General features: G+C 49.2%; 1 protein-coding gene across 2 annotated transcripts in view; it reads left to right on the top strand.

Annotated features, from left to right (window-relative positions):
- Window positions 1–16,409, top strand: part of MED14 (mediator complex subunit 14) — a 941,548-nt gene that overhangs the window by 584,474 nt on the left and 340,665 nt on the right. For both annotated transcript variants that reach the window (XM_078658290.1, XM_078658289.1), the window contains exon 21: window positions 6,854–7,123. In XM_078658290.1, coding sequence (XP_078514416.1) covers window positions 6,854–7,123 — 270 coding nt within the window. The remainder of the gene's footprint in view (window positions 1–6,853; window positions 7,124–16,409) is intronic.

Below are 16,409 nucleotides of genomic sequence, written 5' to 3'. Positions count from 1 at the left end.
CCAGTCGTAGGTGGCTCGAGGTCTCTTTCAACAGTTCGAAGAGAACGCGTAATGTCACCAGTACTGCGCACTGGAGTTTCCAAGGCGATTATCGCTCGGCGACGCGTTTCATCGCGAGTGGCGCTCAGGCCTGTTGTATAACTTAAGAAGAAGCAGCGTCATGGATCCAAACGTCCCTCTTCAAAGGACAAGTCTTTGAAGTCTGCATTCCCGGTTCTGCGTCGTCATTGGAAGAATGCGATACCAAAGGGGATGATGGACGGAGCGTTTGAGCAAATCAAACACTCACCCCCAGTCAACTGATCTGGGTTTAATCCATCACCGTTCTTTAGCCCACTCTGCCACCCCAGTTCAGACATGTCCATATGCAAATCAGTCTGACCCTGTGACTCATGCCAATGTATGACATTGTTCTGCATTCTGTCCACCAACTGTTGTTTTTGCATTTGTCACCCCGAGTGGGACGGGTATGCTCAGACGTGAGTCCTGTGCTCTCCATGCCACTGGAATCAAGCTATCCTGGCTGATGAGGACTGAAAGCCTGAAACCAGTCCTAGGATGCTTGTTTCCAGTCCAGGAAGGACCTGGCTTGGCAGTTCGGGCTTGACTGTTCCCATGGGGCACAGGGTCAAGACTGATTTGCATATGGCTGGGTTCAAACTGGAATGGCATTGTGAGCAAAAGAAACTATGGATTTAGGCCCAGGTATATGTACTGGGGTGAATGTATGACTTTGTTCTGCATTCTGTCCATTAACTTTTGTTTTTTCATTTGTCACCCCGAGTGTGACGGGTATGCTCAGACATGAGTCCCGTGCTCTCCATGCCATTGGAATCAAGCTATCCTGGGTGATGAGGGCTGAAAGCCTGAAACCGGTCCTAGGATGCTTGTTTCCAGTCCAGGGAGGACCTGGTTTGGCAGTTCGGGCTGGACTGTTCCCATGGGGCACAGGGTCAAGACTCATTTGCATATGACCATATCTGAATTGGGGTGATGTGCAGTGCAAAAAAACTGTGGATTTAGGTCCAGATCTCTGTACTGGGGTGCATGTATGACATTGTTCTGCATTCTGTCCATCAACTGTTGTTTTTGCATTTGTCATAGGAAGAATGGCATCTCGCCTTCTCCTTCACCGCAGGTGACTCCGGAGCATTCTCCAACACGGAGGGACTCTCCGGCGCCCAGGGAAACCTCTCCTGCGCCTCCAACCACACCGATCCCGGGTCCAGAGTCTCCAGCACCGCAACCAGCACCTCCATGGCCCGCAGGATGCCCAGCTGTGCATAGCTGAGGATGTGGTACCCTCCCCCCACCTTGTGTGGTCAGTCAGCCAGAGGTCAGCCCAAAACCTGATTAGTTTCCCATCTGAGCATCATGGGTATCCGGTGGGGGAGGGGGTGCAGAGTACGCCATCACACGCACCACCGGAGGTCTATAACATCAGACTGCTGGTTTCTCTAGATTTTCCAAAGGGGCTACTGCCTCCCCTTTGTGACTACTCCTCCACCCATGCCACCATCTTGCGAAAGACTGAGATAGGACCACACCTCATTACTCTGCCAGGAAGTTGGGGCACTCTTGGCCACTGGAGCAACAGAGATGGTGCTGCTATCAGAAATAGGTTGCAGTTGTTATTCCTGCTAGTTTCTAGCGCCCAAGAATGACGGAGGCCTTTATCTTATCTTTGACCCTGCACTCTCTGTTTCTTTCCGAAAAAGGAAAAAGTCAAAATGCTCATGCTCGCTCAATTCCTGTCTGCCCTGGTTCTTGAGAGATTGGATGGTAGCGTTGGACTTGAAGGACACATACTTCCACATTTCCGTCCTGCCTGCCCACAGACGTTACGGCAGGTCAAGGTAGGCCGCAAGGGCTTTCAGTTTGCCATGCTCCCCTTTGGCCTTAACAGCACCCCTCTGGTGATGGTGGTGGTTGAATCTCATCTGCGAAGATCAGGGGTACCAGTCTTCTCCTATCTCTGCGAATTACTTTTGATGACGAACTCGCCACAGTCGGTCGTCTCCCACCTCCAGACTACGGTGCACCTCCTACAGTCGCTGGGGCGCACTATAAATGTGCCAAAGCCACACCTGACCTCTTCTCAGAAACTCTTACATCGGAGCAGTTCTGGACACAGTGCAGATTCTGACTTATCCCCCCTAACAGTGAGTCCAGGATATTCAGGCTATGACACTGATTTCAGCCTCTATCATGGGTTTCAGTGAGACTGTCAGGGCATTTCCGTAGTGGTTCAGCACCTGGCGGACTCTCTGACCACCGTAACAGTCAAACTCGCCCGAAGATGCCTAGCGTATCATTAATGGTGTCTCCACATGGTGGTTCAAGGTCTCTTTCAGCAATGGGGAGAAACTTGGTTAGATCTGTTCGCCACCACTTCTGCGCGCTGCCGTTTTCAAGGCGGGCTCCCACTCGTAGACACTTTTCAACGTAAGCATACTTCATGCTGAAGGTAGTCACCCCATCCCACCTAGGCCAGTCCATCACTTTTCCTACCTTTTATGCTCCACCTCATCCCTCTAAGGAAGAAGAGGGACTTCACTGGCTGCACCCAAAAAGAGCGCGTCATCCTATTTTGACTGCACAAAACCGTTCCAGGTGGACGATCAACTCTTCGTGGGGTATGTCTGAGCCAAGAAAGGAAAGGCCATACAGAAACCACCTCCCAAAGGATTGTACACTTCATTAAGACCTGTTATGCATTGGCCACGAAGTGACCATGAGAGGGGTTGCAGGAACATTCCATCAGGGCAAAGACTGCGATCACTGCGTAAGTATGTGAAGTACAGGTCATGGACATCTGCCAGGCAGCAACATAGACGTTCACCAAGCCTTACTGCCTGGACAATCGGGTCCGTCTGGACAGTCACTTTGCCAGTTCATTCCTGCTGGACTTTCTGCTTTGAATCAGATTTGCAAATCGTCTTCTGGGGACGTTCTTCTTGGGTATCTATTCTAAGGTAAGGAATCTGTGGCTAGAAGTCTATGAGATGAACAAGTTATTTACCTTCAGTAACGCATTATCTGGTAGAGATTGTCTAGCCGTGGATGTCTTAACGACCCACCCACCCTCCCAGCTCTGCGAATGGCTTTCTAGGTGCAGGGCTATCCCTTTTTTGTGCCCTAGTTTCACACCCCCAATGGTTAGTGTTGTTTGTGGCTCTGCGCTACTGGCTTGGAATGTCACCCAAAAAACTGTACTTCAGCGTGCTAGAGTGGCCCCTATATAGGCACAGGGCACATCACTTCCGGTGCAGACGATGACACGTGGACCTGAACTATGCCAACTGCCAGCGCGCAGGTCAGCTGCTCACAAAATGTGTCCGGATCCAGTCTGACACCTGGGGATAATTGTAAGGTTAAGAATCTGAGGCTAGTCTCTACAAGCTAAGCCGTTACCAAAGGTAAATGACTTGTTCATCAAGACAGATGTGTTCTGCTTTCGAGCCACCACATGTTAGTGACATGCAATTCTTGTTTTTGAACGTAGCCTTGCTCATTTCTATCACTTTTCACTCAGGAGAATCATTGAGATGCAATCACTAACGGGTGAGGAACCTTTTATTGCGATGCATAGATGTAGAGTAGTTTTAAGTAAAGCCCCAAATTTCTTCCAAATAATATTTTACCTTTTATGTAAACAAGACTATTGACTTGCCCATTTTCTTTTTCTGGACTATGACACCAATGGCACCACATGTACGCAAGCACACCCTTATGCCAAACTAAGTGCATAGGTATAGTGTAGTAGCTACTCTTTGTTACTTTTGTGAAAACCTCCCACTGGCAATCCTATTTCTGAGGGTGCTGTACAGATTGTTAAATTTATACTGACTTGTTGTGCATTATATGTGGTGCCTAGAGCACTTGTCCCTCAAAGTAAGCCAGCCACTATGTTATGTTATGTTATAAAGACTTTTGTAACGCGCTCTGTTACTAACAAGTATCCTGGCGGGAGAGAGAGGTGGCAGAGATAACGAGGGGGGGGCAGTTACAGGTTCATATTAAACAAATGGGTTTTCAGCCCTTTCTTAAAGGCGGCAGTGGTCTGGGCAGCCTTAAGATGTAATGGAAGAGCGTTCCAGGCCCTGGCAGCCCTGACTGAAATGGACTGGCCTCCAACTCTGGAGAGCTTAAATCTAGGCACGGTCATTTGGCACTGATTAGCCGAGCGGAGACAGCGCTTCGGAACATACAGGGTAAACCGTTTCCTCAAGTACACAGGTCCGAGCTGATGGATCGCTCGGAAAGAGAGCACCAAAGTTTTAAACATAATCCGGTGCGCCACCGGAAGCCAATGGAGGCTGCGTAAGTGAGGGCGGACGCTAGACCTCCTGGGCAGTTTAAACAGGAGTCGCGCAGCCGCATTTTGAATAACCTGAAGCCGTTGGATCAAATACGCAGGTAAGCCGCTAAACAGGGCATTCGCGTAGTCAAGCCTAGAAAGGATTAAAGCACGCGACACAGTCTCTTTGGCCTCTCTCGGAAGGAGTGGAAAGAACCTACGTAAGGCTTTGAGAGTAGCAAAACACACACCCGTGAGTTTTTTGATGTGGTCCTCAAACTTGAGATCACTCCCAAACCAGACCCCCAGGTTCTTAGCAGGGCCGCCCATGGAATTGAGGCAAGGCAGATCTGGTGGCCATAGGAGGTTTCTAAAATTATCCGGAAAGGAACCATCAAAGAGAACCTCGGACTTGTCTTTGTTGCACTTGAGCTGGCCAAGTGCTAGCCAGCGAAAGACAGATGAAAGGCAAAGCCGAACAGTCGACGTGTCCAAGTTATCCTTTGCTATGCCTTCTTAGGGAGCATTCCCATGGCAGACATATGTAAAGCTGCTACTCTGTCGACATAATTTATCAAACGTTGTGTAGACATTCAAGCCTGTCAGGAGCCCTTAGTTGGCTACACAGTTTCAAGAACTTTGTACAAACATCTGCATCTTCCGCTTGCTAGCAATCCCTAGGGGATGTACTGTTTTATAGTCTAAGCAGAGCATGTGCATCTACAGCAACACATGCTACATATGGAAAATGTTACGCTGGGACCATCAGCTCTTAGCTTATGGTCCTGAATATACACATTCACTCCTCCCCTTAAGCAAATGGTGATCCAAGAGGTTTTGCACTTTCTGTTCCTTCACAATGCACAGCTCATATATTTAGTCTTATTTCACTACACTCTATTGACATTACTCACCCGCTGGTGAAAAAATAATCTAAGGTGAAGTCTATGTCCCGGTGCATTGTGGACTGAGGGAAGAGTCATGAAATACATTGTGACCAAAAACACATTAATGATTCACTTTTGGCCATCAAAACTGACACAGTGACTGCTAAATCCCTAGGCAAGCTGCAGTATCGCAAATTTCCCCTGTGAGGAGATCAAGGCAGGGGGTTTTCTTCCTACAGAGGAGCATCTCTGCTATTCCACCAATATCGGTCCTATCAGTCCCAATATAGGCCTCCATATCAACAGCAGCTATATCACTTTCCATGGGCCATATGTGGCTTTCCATCACCAGTTATTCATATTATCTTATGCCAAGTCATGCAGGCTCCAAGAGTCTATTCCAATGAAAAGGGAGTACTGGTATCCCCGAAAACGACACCTCCGAAATGTCCAACAAATGCGTGTTTATATGTTAGGGTAGAAAGTACCAAACGCGACACAGGACCTTGATAAGTCTGTCCACTTGCAACGTCTCCTGAGTAAGTTGCTGGAAACAGATTCTCTGAATAATTGAAGGATGGAAAGCCGCATATGGTTTAATAAATTCTGCAACCTAAATGTTTACTTTTCAAAACATTAGACTTTCTAAACACACCTGTGGTCACTGTTCTATGTCTTTTTCATTTAACCGTATCCGTGACATTTGTTATTTGTTTTGTTATGTTTAGTCCATTTCATAAAACAATGCATGCCACATAGCAGCTTATAGTGTTCATGTCCCCATTTCAAATGACGAGTACCACGTCCTCACTGTGCTAGGTTTCTGCCAATTCATAATCTAGTTTCATTCCCCTCAAGTTAGTGTTACTAGGTCTTACAGCGCTCTGGTCACACCTTTCATTTTTGTTGATTTTAAGCCCACAATAATGAACCCTAGCCGGATGGGTGGAAGGCGCATGAGAGAATAGTACAATTAACAGCTTTTAACAAAGGACAGAATGTGAGTTGTAATAATGACATCTATCTTGCAAATATATCCCAACACAGTAAAATCGACACACTAATGGTCAACGTATATTTCTTGTCCTTGTTTCACACACTCACTGCGCTTAGAATGCAGGTGTGCTACCATGCTTACTTCCAGCATTCTATGCCTGCTGATTGGTTGAGCAAATTACAGCTTTTTCCACAGATGATGCTTTTAGGTGTACCTCACACTAGAGATGGTCCTCATTGGTAGGTAACATTTATTAAAAGTGATACTTCCTAGCACAGTGTGGGCAATAAGGCTGTTCGCTGCATTATCCTTTCCAGTCCTATCACTACATGTTGATGCACAGACCTGCTCTCCCTAAGTCTGCTTTATTTCCCTTCCCTAACTGTTCACTCTATTGAGCAAGAATTGTAATGTAGGCAACCAGTTATTAACATCCGCACATGCAATTTAAGTTGATTTGTGATTAAAAATTGCACTTCATGTCCTGTGTTCTTATTGTTTTCAGGAATTTACAAACCTGTATATGGGGCGCATTGCTGCACAAATTTACTTTTGGCAGTATTACATCTATAAAATGTCAGCCTGCTATAAATGAGTTGATGAATAAATGCAGCTGTTTATTTATTTGGTTTCTCTGATTTCCTTTACTTGGTGTGTTTTCTCTTGCAGATTTTATTTGATACCCAGGCTCCATTAAATGCCATCAATAAACTCCCAACTGTGCCAATGCTGGGTCTTACACAGCGGACAAACACTGCGTATCAATGTTTCTCAATCCTGCCCCAATCACCCACCCACATCAGATTGGCCTTCAGGAACATGTATTGTATTGACATTTACTGCCGGAGTCGCGGAGTGGTGGCAATACGTGATGGAGCGTACAGTCTTTTTGACAACAGTAAAATAGTTGAAGGCTTTCACCCTGCACCAGGGTTAAAGGTAATAATGTCTTTTGTATTGTGTATATGATTGATTTGTTTTTTTCGTAATTTTTGTGTAATGGATTACAAACATAATTGTTGGAAAGTGGTAAACAAGTTACCAAACAGTCAACACATACATTTTTTTCTTTCACTCCCTTTCAAAATATGCAAGTCATCTAACTGTACCTTTTTCCTGAAAAAACTCTGTGCTTATTCTTTGCCAAATCATTTTAGGTCTGCAGTTTTACAAATAAAGTGCAGAACATAAAGATAAATGCTTGGAATAACTTCACAGAAATCTCTAGTTCCAGTTTTTTTTCTAATTAGTGAGTAAGCATAGTTACCACAGGACTTCTTTTATGTAGCTAGGACTGACCTTGTTGTGATAAACCTATGGTGTTACGACTAATGCACAGCTCAATCAAAAGTTTGAACCTTCTGTGCTTGGGGTGCAGGGAGGGAGCTGAATAAGCATTGACAAAAACTCCTTGCAACCTACAGAGAGTAGAGTGTCCAAATGGAGTACCTTGGGACTACAATTGGAGTGCCACACTATTGTGGTCCAGGTGCACCTGATGCAAACAATAGTTCCTACAGAGGATGCTGTTCTGAAATGTACATATGGCCTCAAAATAAGGCGCCAGAGCTTTAAAAATTCAAAGTTAGGAATGGCTGGTGAAAATAAAATGCTGCAGCACTTTTACAGCTTGTTTCAACCCTACCTCTCTTTGTTGCAACATCAAAATTGATGGTATTTTAATAAAAGGTGGTCTAGGTTAGTAAAATGTTAAGATATAGTTAGCCACATTTTTCCTCTGAGTACAGTCTTCAAATACCCCAGCAAGTGGCTAAACCTTACAATGATGGCTAATTATAAAGTGAAAGACACTAAATTTCTGATGGATACTCCTAACTGCAGATTCCTCACCTTGTGGAAACCCCCCAGGCGACAGACATGATCTGGAGAGTTCGAGGCATGTGGGCTGCTAAATTCATATCTGTAGCATAGATCGCCGCCTAGAGTTGGGTCCGGATGATTGCACATTGTTGTCCTGGAAGAGTCTTCGAAGTATCACGAGATAGGTGGCTCCTCCCCTGGACTACAGTGCGCATGGGCATCGACTCCATCCCCAGATTGTTTTTTTCCGCCATTGGGTTCGGATGTGATTTCGACGTCTCCTGTTCGGAATCGTGATAGAACTTTTTCAAGGCCAAAAGGCCTTCTTTGTACCGTCGGTATTGTTCGCGTTCGGTCCCGTCTATCTTCCAGCTCGTGGAGTCTGATATCCGGGGGGTCGTGTGACTCTTCGGTGATCGGGCCTAGTCGACGCAGCAAGACTTCGACGGCATGGAGCGGAGTCCATTCAAGAAATGTCCCGTGTGTGGATCCAAGTACCCACACATTGACGTCCATCCTGTGTGCAACAAGTGCCTGTCGCCGGACCACGACGAGGCCAACTGTATGGCCTGTTCCAGATTTCGATCAAAGAAGACGATCAAGCTTTGGCGCGTGGCGCGCCTTGAGGCCCAGCGATCGGCTCCGGCACCGGTGGACATCTTTGACGACCCCGCGGAAGACGAGCAAGTGCGTCACCTGCAGATTTCCCCTACCCCGGTGGAGGTCGAGTCCGACGACGGAGCGGACGTCCACAGTCCCGACATTGAGGAAATCGTCGAGAAGGTAGGGGATGACGACGAAGCATATGGGGCCATGGAAGATAGCTCGGAGGAAGAGCTATGCCCCGTTCGTACTCTTACAATGGCTCAGGTCACGGGATCGCCACGCGGCCTTACCCAAGACCTTACACCTCGATCCACGGCCCCGCCTTCCGGCCCGGCTACGGACACCTCCGCGGAGCCGCCATTGCTGAAATCGAAACCGAAACTGAAACCCTCGGTATCGATGAAAACAAAGATGGCCGACACGCCATCGAAACCGAAGACGTCCGCTCCGGTGCCGACGGCGTCGTCTTCGGGGGCCTACAAACCGATACAAGCTGGCGACCAGGCAAAGGTGCCGAAGGTGGTTAAGGAGCCAAGCTCGAAGAAGCCCGTCGAGCCGGTGTCAACCAAGGTGGACAAGCCAACATCCAAGAAGACTGTCAAGCCTCCCTCGGGACAGTCTGTCGTGCCGAAGACCAAGGGGCCCGTTGACGCGAAGTCGGTGAAGGGCGCAGACCCACGGTCTGGGGTCGTGACTCCTAAAGGAAAACCTGTCGATCCGAAGCAGTCGGCATCGACGTCTGCGGCAGTGGACAGCGCTCGAAGCGCACCAGTCAAGGGTGCTCCTGCGCCTCGGCCGGACAAACACAAGTCGTCCACGCTCGGGTCTTCCCCTGGGGGCGGACCAAGAACATCGGTCGGATCGACGAAACCGTCCGCTTCCTTTACGAAGCAGGTCTCGGACTCCCTCAAGCACCTTAAGGACAAGGCTTTGGCATCGGAACCGAAGACTCCTTCCGCACCGAAGCCGGCAGACACACCAAAGACCACATCGGCACCACTACTCTACACGTTGCCGCCTAAGGTGGCGCCGAAGGCCTTTGCACCGCGGTCGGTGCCCAAGGACACTGTGTCGCCGTCCACTCAACCGGTTGGGACTGTGGGTCATCGGCACCCTTTGGTTGAAGAACGGTCGGAGCATTTCATCGATGCCGACACCGGGAAACTCACGCTGTACAAGAGGAAGATTACTTCCCAACCTTTGCGGTCGTTTACCATTCCTCTGAAACGTAAGAAGCCTGCAGCAGAAACACCAGTTCTGGTGGAGCAGATTCTTCCTCAGAATAGGAGGAGTGCAACACCTTCACCCACATACTCTGATGGGGATGGAGGGGAGCAAGATGAGGAGTACAATTGTCCTGCTCATACAGAGCCTGATGAGCAGCAGGACTCATGGATGGACACTGGTGATCAAGGGGACCAGCAGACGGTCCAGGATCCTCAGGTTTATAACGTGAAGCCGTCTCCCACTGAGGACTCTGCGGCATTTAATGCCTTAATTGAAAGGGCAGCTACAAACCATAAAGTGGAAATGCATGCTGACCCCGTGGAGGTGGACTTCCTTTTTGACACTTTCTCTACTGCTGAAAAAACTGTCAAGACTCTCCCAATGTTGAAAGGGGTCCTTAAGCATGCGGCAGACTTTTTCAAGGAACCCACAAGATCACGGGTTGTCAACCCACGCATTGAGAAGAAATACAGACCGGCACCTGGCGACCCGACCTACATTAGGGGCCAGTTGCCTTTGGACTCTCTGGTGGTCTCTAATGCCCGCAAGAGGGCAAACTCCCAGACCACGGGTGAAGCTCCTCCCCCGGACAAAGAGTCAAAAGTGCTGGAGGCATCTGGGAAGAGGGTAGCAGCTCAGGCGGCCAACATATGGCGCATTTCAAACACGCAGGCTCTGTTGGCCAGATACGATAGGGCACACTACGACACCCTAGAGCAGCTGTTACAACACCTCCCAGACCAGTTTAAAGAGGGAGCTGAAATGCTTATCCAGGAGGGGAAGCTCATCTCCAACGCTGCGATAAAGTGTGCGCTAGATGTTGCGGACACAGCAGCGAGAGCGATCAACACTAGTGTGATGTTGAGGCGTCAGGCATGGCTCCGCATCTCGGGATTCAAGCCAGAAATTCAAACTACTATCCTCAACCAGCCCGTTAATCCAGACAGGTTGTTTGGCCCAGAGGTGGACACCACCCTGGAGAAGATCAAGAAAGATACCGAGACTGCCAAGTCCATGGGAGCTCTCCAGTCACAACAATTTAGAGGAAACACTTTTCGTCGCTCAGGCAATCGAGGTGTTAACAGGGTGCACATGTCGCAGCAGACGCCATTCAATGAAGGTGGTGCGCAATCCTCCTACAGCAAGCAGGGCAGAGGTGGATACAGAGGAAACAGTGCCAAGGGTAGAGGCAGAGGCAACAACAGTTCCCGTTCCTCTGCCGCCAACAAACAGTGACTCCCTGTCACTGCCCCCGACCATCCAACACCTGTCGGGGGGAGAATCCAACAGTTCCTGCCAGTCTGGAAGTCCATCACCACAGACAGGTGGGTCAGGAAACTTATCCAGTTCGGCTATTGTTTGGAGCTGACATCCACCCCACCACCCATGCCCCCAAAACACCGTCCTATGTCAGCAGAGCACTTGCACTTATTGCAGCAGGAGGTTCTGGTAATGCTGCAAAAAGGCGCAATAGAGCTCCTGCCAGTGGAGGAAGAAGGCACGGGGGTTTATTCCCTGTACTTCTTAATCCCAAAAAAGGACGGCTCACTCAGACCGATTCTAGACCTACGCCCCTTAAACCAGTACATTCTTTCAGAACACTTCCACATGTTGACACTGCAGCAGGTTCTTCCCTTGTTACAACAGGGAGACTTCCTAGCAACCTTGGACCTCAAGGATGCTTACTTTCACATACCACTCCACCCATCCCACAGAAAGTACCTCAGGTTCACCATCCAAAACAGGCATTACCAGTTCAAGGTACTCCCCTTCGGAGTGACCACTGCTCCCAGAGTGTTCACAAAATGTCTAGCGACAGTGGCGGCACACCTCCGAAGACAGGGTATACATGTCTACCCTTATCTGGACGACTGGCTCGTGCAGGCAAAGTCAGCCCAGCAGTGCGCCACAGACATGTCCCACACCATTCACTTCCTTCACAGTCTAGGATTTACACTGAACTACCCGAAGTCACACCTTCAGCCGGCCCATGTGCGGCAGTATTTAGGCGCGACCATCAATACCCTGGCTGCCACAGCTCAGCCAAACCCAGCGAGGATCGACAACATCCAGGCGCTGATCCAAAAGTTCAGACCGCAACACTCACTCCCAGCGAGAGTGTTCATGCAGTTGATAGGCATGATGGCCTCCTCCATCTTCATAGTCCCGCACGCGAGACTCCATATGCGTCCGCTCCAAGAATGCTTAGCGCATCAGTGGACTCAGGCTCAGGGACAGCTAAACGACCTAGTGTTGGTGACGGGTCGGGCATACAGCTCTCTGCATTGGTGGAATCCACACAACCTTTGCAAGGGCCGACCGTTCCAGGAGCCTGTGCCACAGATTACACTAACAACGGACGCATCTCTCCAGGGATGGGGAGCTCATGTGCTCCACTATACAGTGCAGGGACTATGGACAACACAACAAAGGAAGATGCACATCAACTACTTGGAGCTGATGGCAATCTTCATGGCACTCAAGTCCTTCAAAGTACATCTGTGCAACAAAGTCGTGTTGATCCGGACGGACAACATGACAGCCATGTACTACATTCAAAAGCAGGGAGGTACGCACTCTCCACAGTTGTCTCATCTGGCTCAGAGCATGTGGAAGTGGGCCATTCAGAGGAACATCTTCCTCATGGCGGAACACCTCCCGGGCACGGACAATCAGATGGCGGATCTGCTCAGCAGGTACAGCCACCAGATGCACGAGTGGGAGTTACATCCATCAGTACTCCGCCCGTACTTCCAGCAGTGGGGTCATCCAGAGATAGACCTGTTTGCCACGGAGGAAAACGCAAAATGCCAAAGCTTTGCCGCCAGGTTCCCTCACCCACTATCGCAGGGCAATGCGATATGGATGAACTGGTCAGGCAGATTTGCGTACGCTTTTCCCCCAGCGCCTCTCATTCCGCTGGTGGCAAAAAAGCTAAAGCAACACTCGCTGACGCTCATCCTAGTTGCTCCAACGTGGGCGCGACAACCGTGGTACACCACGTTCCTCGAACTCTCCGTGGTACCGCATCAAAGACTGCGCCTCACACCCCAGCTCTTAACGCAGAACCGTGGCGACATTCAGCACCCAGATCCGCAGCAGCTCAATCTGGCGATCTGGCTCCTGAGGTCCTAGAGTTTGGCTACCTTGATTTGCCCCCTGAATGCATGGACATCATCCGGGAGGCAAGGAAGCCCACCACCAGAGCTTGCTATGCAGCAAAATGGAAGCGGTTTGTCATCTACTGTACCGAGCACGCTATCAACCCGCTCGATGCATCCATTCCTAATATCATCTGCTATCTGTTGCATCTGTACAAATGCAATCTAGCATACGCTTCCATTCGGATACACTTATCCGCCATAGCGGCTTATCTCCAAAACAGGCAGCATCTCTCTGTCTTCAGGGTGCCTGCCATTAAAGCTTTCCTGGAAGGGCTGAAGCGGGTCATCCCTCCCAGGACCCCGCCAGGTCCTGTGTGGAACCTCAATGTGGTGCTCACCAGATTGATGGGTCCCCCATTTGAACCTCTGCATTCATGTGAGCTTCAGTTCCTCACATGGAAAGTGGCTTTTCTCATTGCCATAACGTCTCTACGACGTGTTAGTGAGCTACAGGCGCTCACCATTCAAGAGCCATTTATACAAATTCATTCAAACAGGGTGATGCTGCGCACTAACCCCAAATTTCTCCCCAAGGTGGTGTCGCAGTTTCAGGTCAATCAAACGATCGAACTGCCCACATTCTTTCCCAACCCAGAAACGGTAGCAGAAAGGATGCTCCATACGCTGGATGTCAAAAGAGCGCTTATGTACTACATTGACAGAACACAAACTTTTAGAAAGACACAGCAACTCTTTGTTGCCTTCGCAGCCCAGTATAAAGGCAACCCCATTTCCAAAGCAGGAACCGCCAGGTGGATCGTTAAGTGTATTCAGATTTGCTATCAGAAGGCTAAGCGCACTTTAACGGTCCCCCCCAGAGCACACTCCACACGCAAGCTGGGGGCCTCCATGGCATTCCTGGGTAACATTCCTTTGGAAGACATTTGTAGGGCAGCCACATGGTCTACACCACATACGTTTACCAAACATTACTGTGTAGATGTGCATTCCAAACAGCAGGCAGCTGTAGGACAGGCTGTTCTTAAAACACTTTTTCAGACTTCTGAAGCTGGCACGGGCGGCCGTCGTTAATGGAGGGACTGCTATGTATTCTATGCTACAGATATGAATTTAGCAGCCCACATGCCTCGAACTGAATATGCTACTTACCAGTATGCATCTGTTCTTGGCATGTAGGGCTGCTAACATTCATATCGCCCGCCCTCCTCCCCGGCGCCCGTAGCGGCTGCAGACTTTTCTTGCATTTCATCTCTAGCATGGCCTTCACGTTTTCAGTTACACTCCATCTTTGCCACAATGGCTAAAAACAATCTGGGGATGGAGTCGATGCCCATGCGCACTGTAGTCCAGGGGAGGAGCCACCTATCTCGTGATACTTCGAAGACTCTTCCAGGACAACAATGTGCAATCATCCGGACCCAACACTAGGCGGCGATCTATGCTACAGATATGAATGTTAGCAGCCCTACATGCCAAGAACAGATGCATACTGGTAAGTAGCATATTCAATTTTCGCTGCAATATCCTTGCACTACTGTAGGTGCCTTGTTCATTTACGTCCAGCCCTGGAAATGACTCCAGAACCACATACAGCCACAACCCAGCGTGTTGATGGTTCCTTTCTTACTACGCCTTGATGTGCAGATCTGGAGCTCGCTTCCTTACTTTGTCTTTTGACAGAACTTATTTCTGACAACGTTATATACAATGTGTAAGGGACATGTCGCTCCTCCCCCCCCCCCCAAAAAAAAATTACAGGCGTCGAACCCTGCATGGACTTCCATAAGCAGATGATGGTGACAGACCCCCACCAGGTATGTCTCTAGGTTCCTCACATGACTCGAAGTCCTGTGACAACTGCACCAGTATGAACCCGTAGACCATCCGAGACCCCCAGGCAAAGCTCTATGTGGCTTAACACTTTCGGAAAGCATGTAAGGGCCTGTCAACGCATAAGAACTGGTCTTGCTTGAGGACGCAAATGAGTTCTCGAGAAAGGCTCTTTTCCCACTCCAAGTAGTCAGATTAGTTGAAGTCCAAGAAATACCATAAGCAGTCTAAACATGACTCACCTTCTTCTGCGCCACTCTGGTCAAGAGAAGTTGTGTGGATATCAGTGTTCTATGGATATAGGTCCCGGTCCTCCACTGTGGGCCTGATCCCTCAGCTTGGTTCAATCCAACCTGAATTCCCGGGTCCTTGTATGAGCCATCAACAGATCCAAGCCTTCAATGGAGCCTTGTTGCATATGTTCAGCATCCTACCAGCTCCCTCTGCTGTGCCTACAGGCCCGATGATCCAAGGTGGTCTCCAGTTGGACTACTGCAGGGCGATCCATCCCAGATGCTGACTGGGTCACTTGACCCCACTGAGGGGCCCGTCCTGACTCCGGAATGACTTCTGTCTTGAATTCTCTCTCAGCACTGAGATCTTTGCCGGGTCCCTGTGCTTCGTCGCCAAAGCCACCGACACTGGAAGAATAACCTATTGTCCTTATGGACTCTGAAACAAATCCACAGTTATCTCAACCAACGTCGCACCTATTTTGATCTCCAACACAGCCCATTCCACCCCTCTCGAACTTGAATAGTACATTGCTGCTACCAATGTTATTCAGATGCAGAACCCCATGATGGTGATGATGGGGATGCCTATACCCAAATTTATGAAGAAGAGAATTTATTTCTGGATCTTCAAGATACCAGTTGGGTAGCTGCATCCCCTGACACTGGCCTAAACTCTCCACCTGGCCCTTCCATAGAGGAGTCGGTGTCTTTTGCCATTGCCATCCGGAGGGCTGTGGAGTACTAGCTCTCCAACTGCCATTTGCAGAGTTAAAACACATTTTCTCACTGAACTCTTGCAGCCTGGGCAGACTTCTTTAAAGCTGCTCCTCCTGTCGAATGAGGGCCTGACTAATACTTTAAAGGACACATGGTCCAAACCTGGATCTGGCCTGCCTGTGAGTAAACAAATTGCCAGGCAGCACAGACCTGCTATATCTTTACACCTCCAGCACGCTACTTCCCAGAGTCTTGTGGTGCAAGCTTCCACGAGCAGGTTGAACGCCTAACTCTTTCCCTAGTACACCCCCAATCTGATAGAGACATCTAGCTGCAGATTCCTCATCTTTGAACTTCTAGGCGTCAGGCTGGATTCAGAAGATTTTTGATAGCAGTACCCCTATTTGCCAGTATGTGGCGTCTGTCAACTCCGCGTGACAGTAGGTGGCGTTGGTCAACTCCGCGTGACGTCGTAGTTGTCATGTTTATCCGCGTCTTGACATCCGCGTCGTCAATATAACCGCCACTCCGGCGCACCCGCGCCAGCCAGCGCTGATCTGTTGAAGAGAGCTACCCCCCATGGACTTTTTTTTTTTTACCTTTTGTCGACTCCTTATGGTGTGTTAGGAATGCCCAGTAGGAAGACTTTGGGGTTCAAGCCGT

The sequence above is a fragment of the Lissotriton helveticus genome, chromosome 8, assembly GCF_964261635.1.
Source record: "Lissotriton helveticus chromosome 8, aLisHel1.1, whole genome shotgun sequence".
In the NCBI taxonomy this organism is placed as follows: Eukaryota; Metazoa; Chordata; class Amphibia; order Caudata; family Salamandridae; genus Lissotriton; species Lissotriton helveticus.
This window is presented reverse-complemented; position numbering and strand designations above follow the sequence as displayed.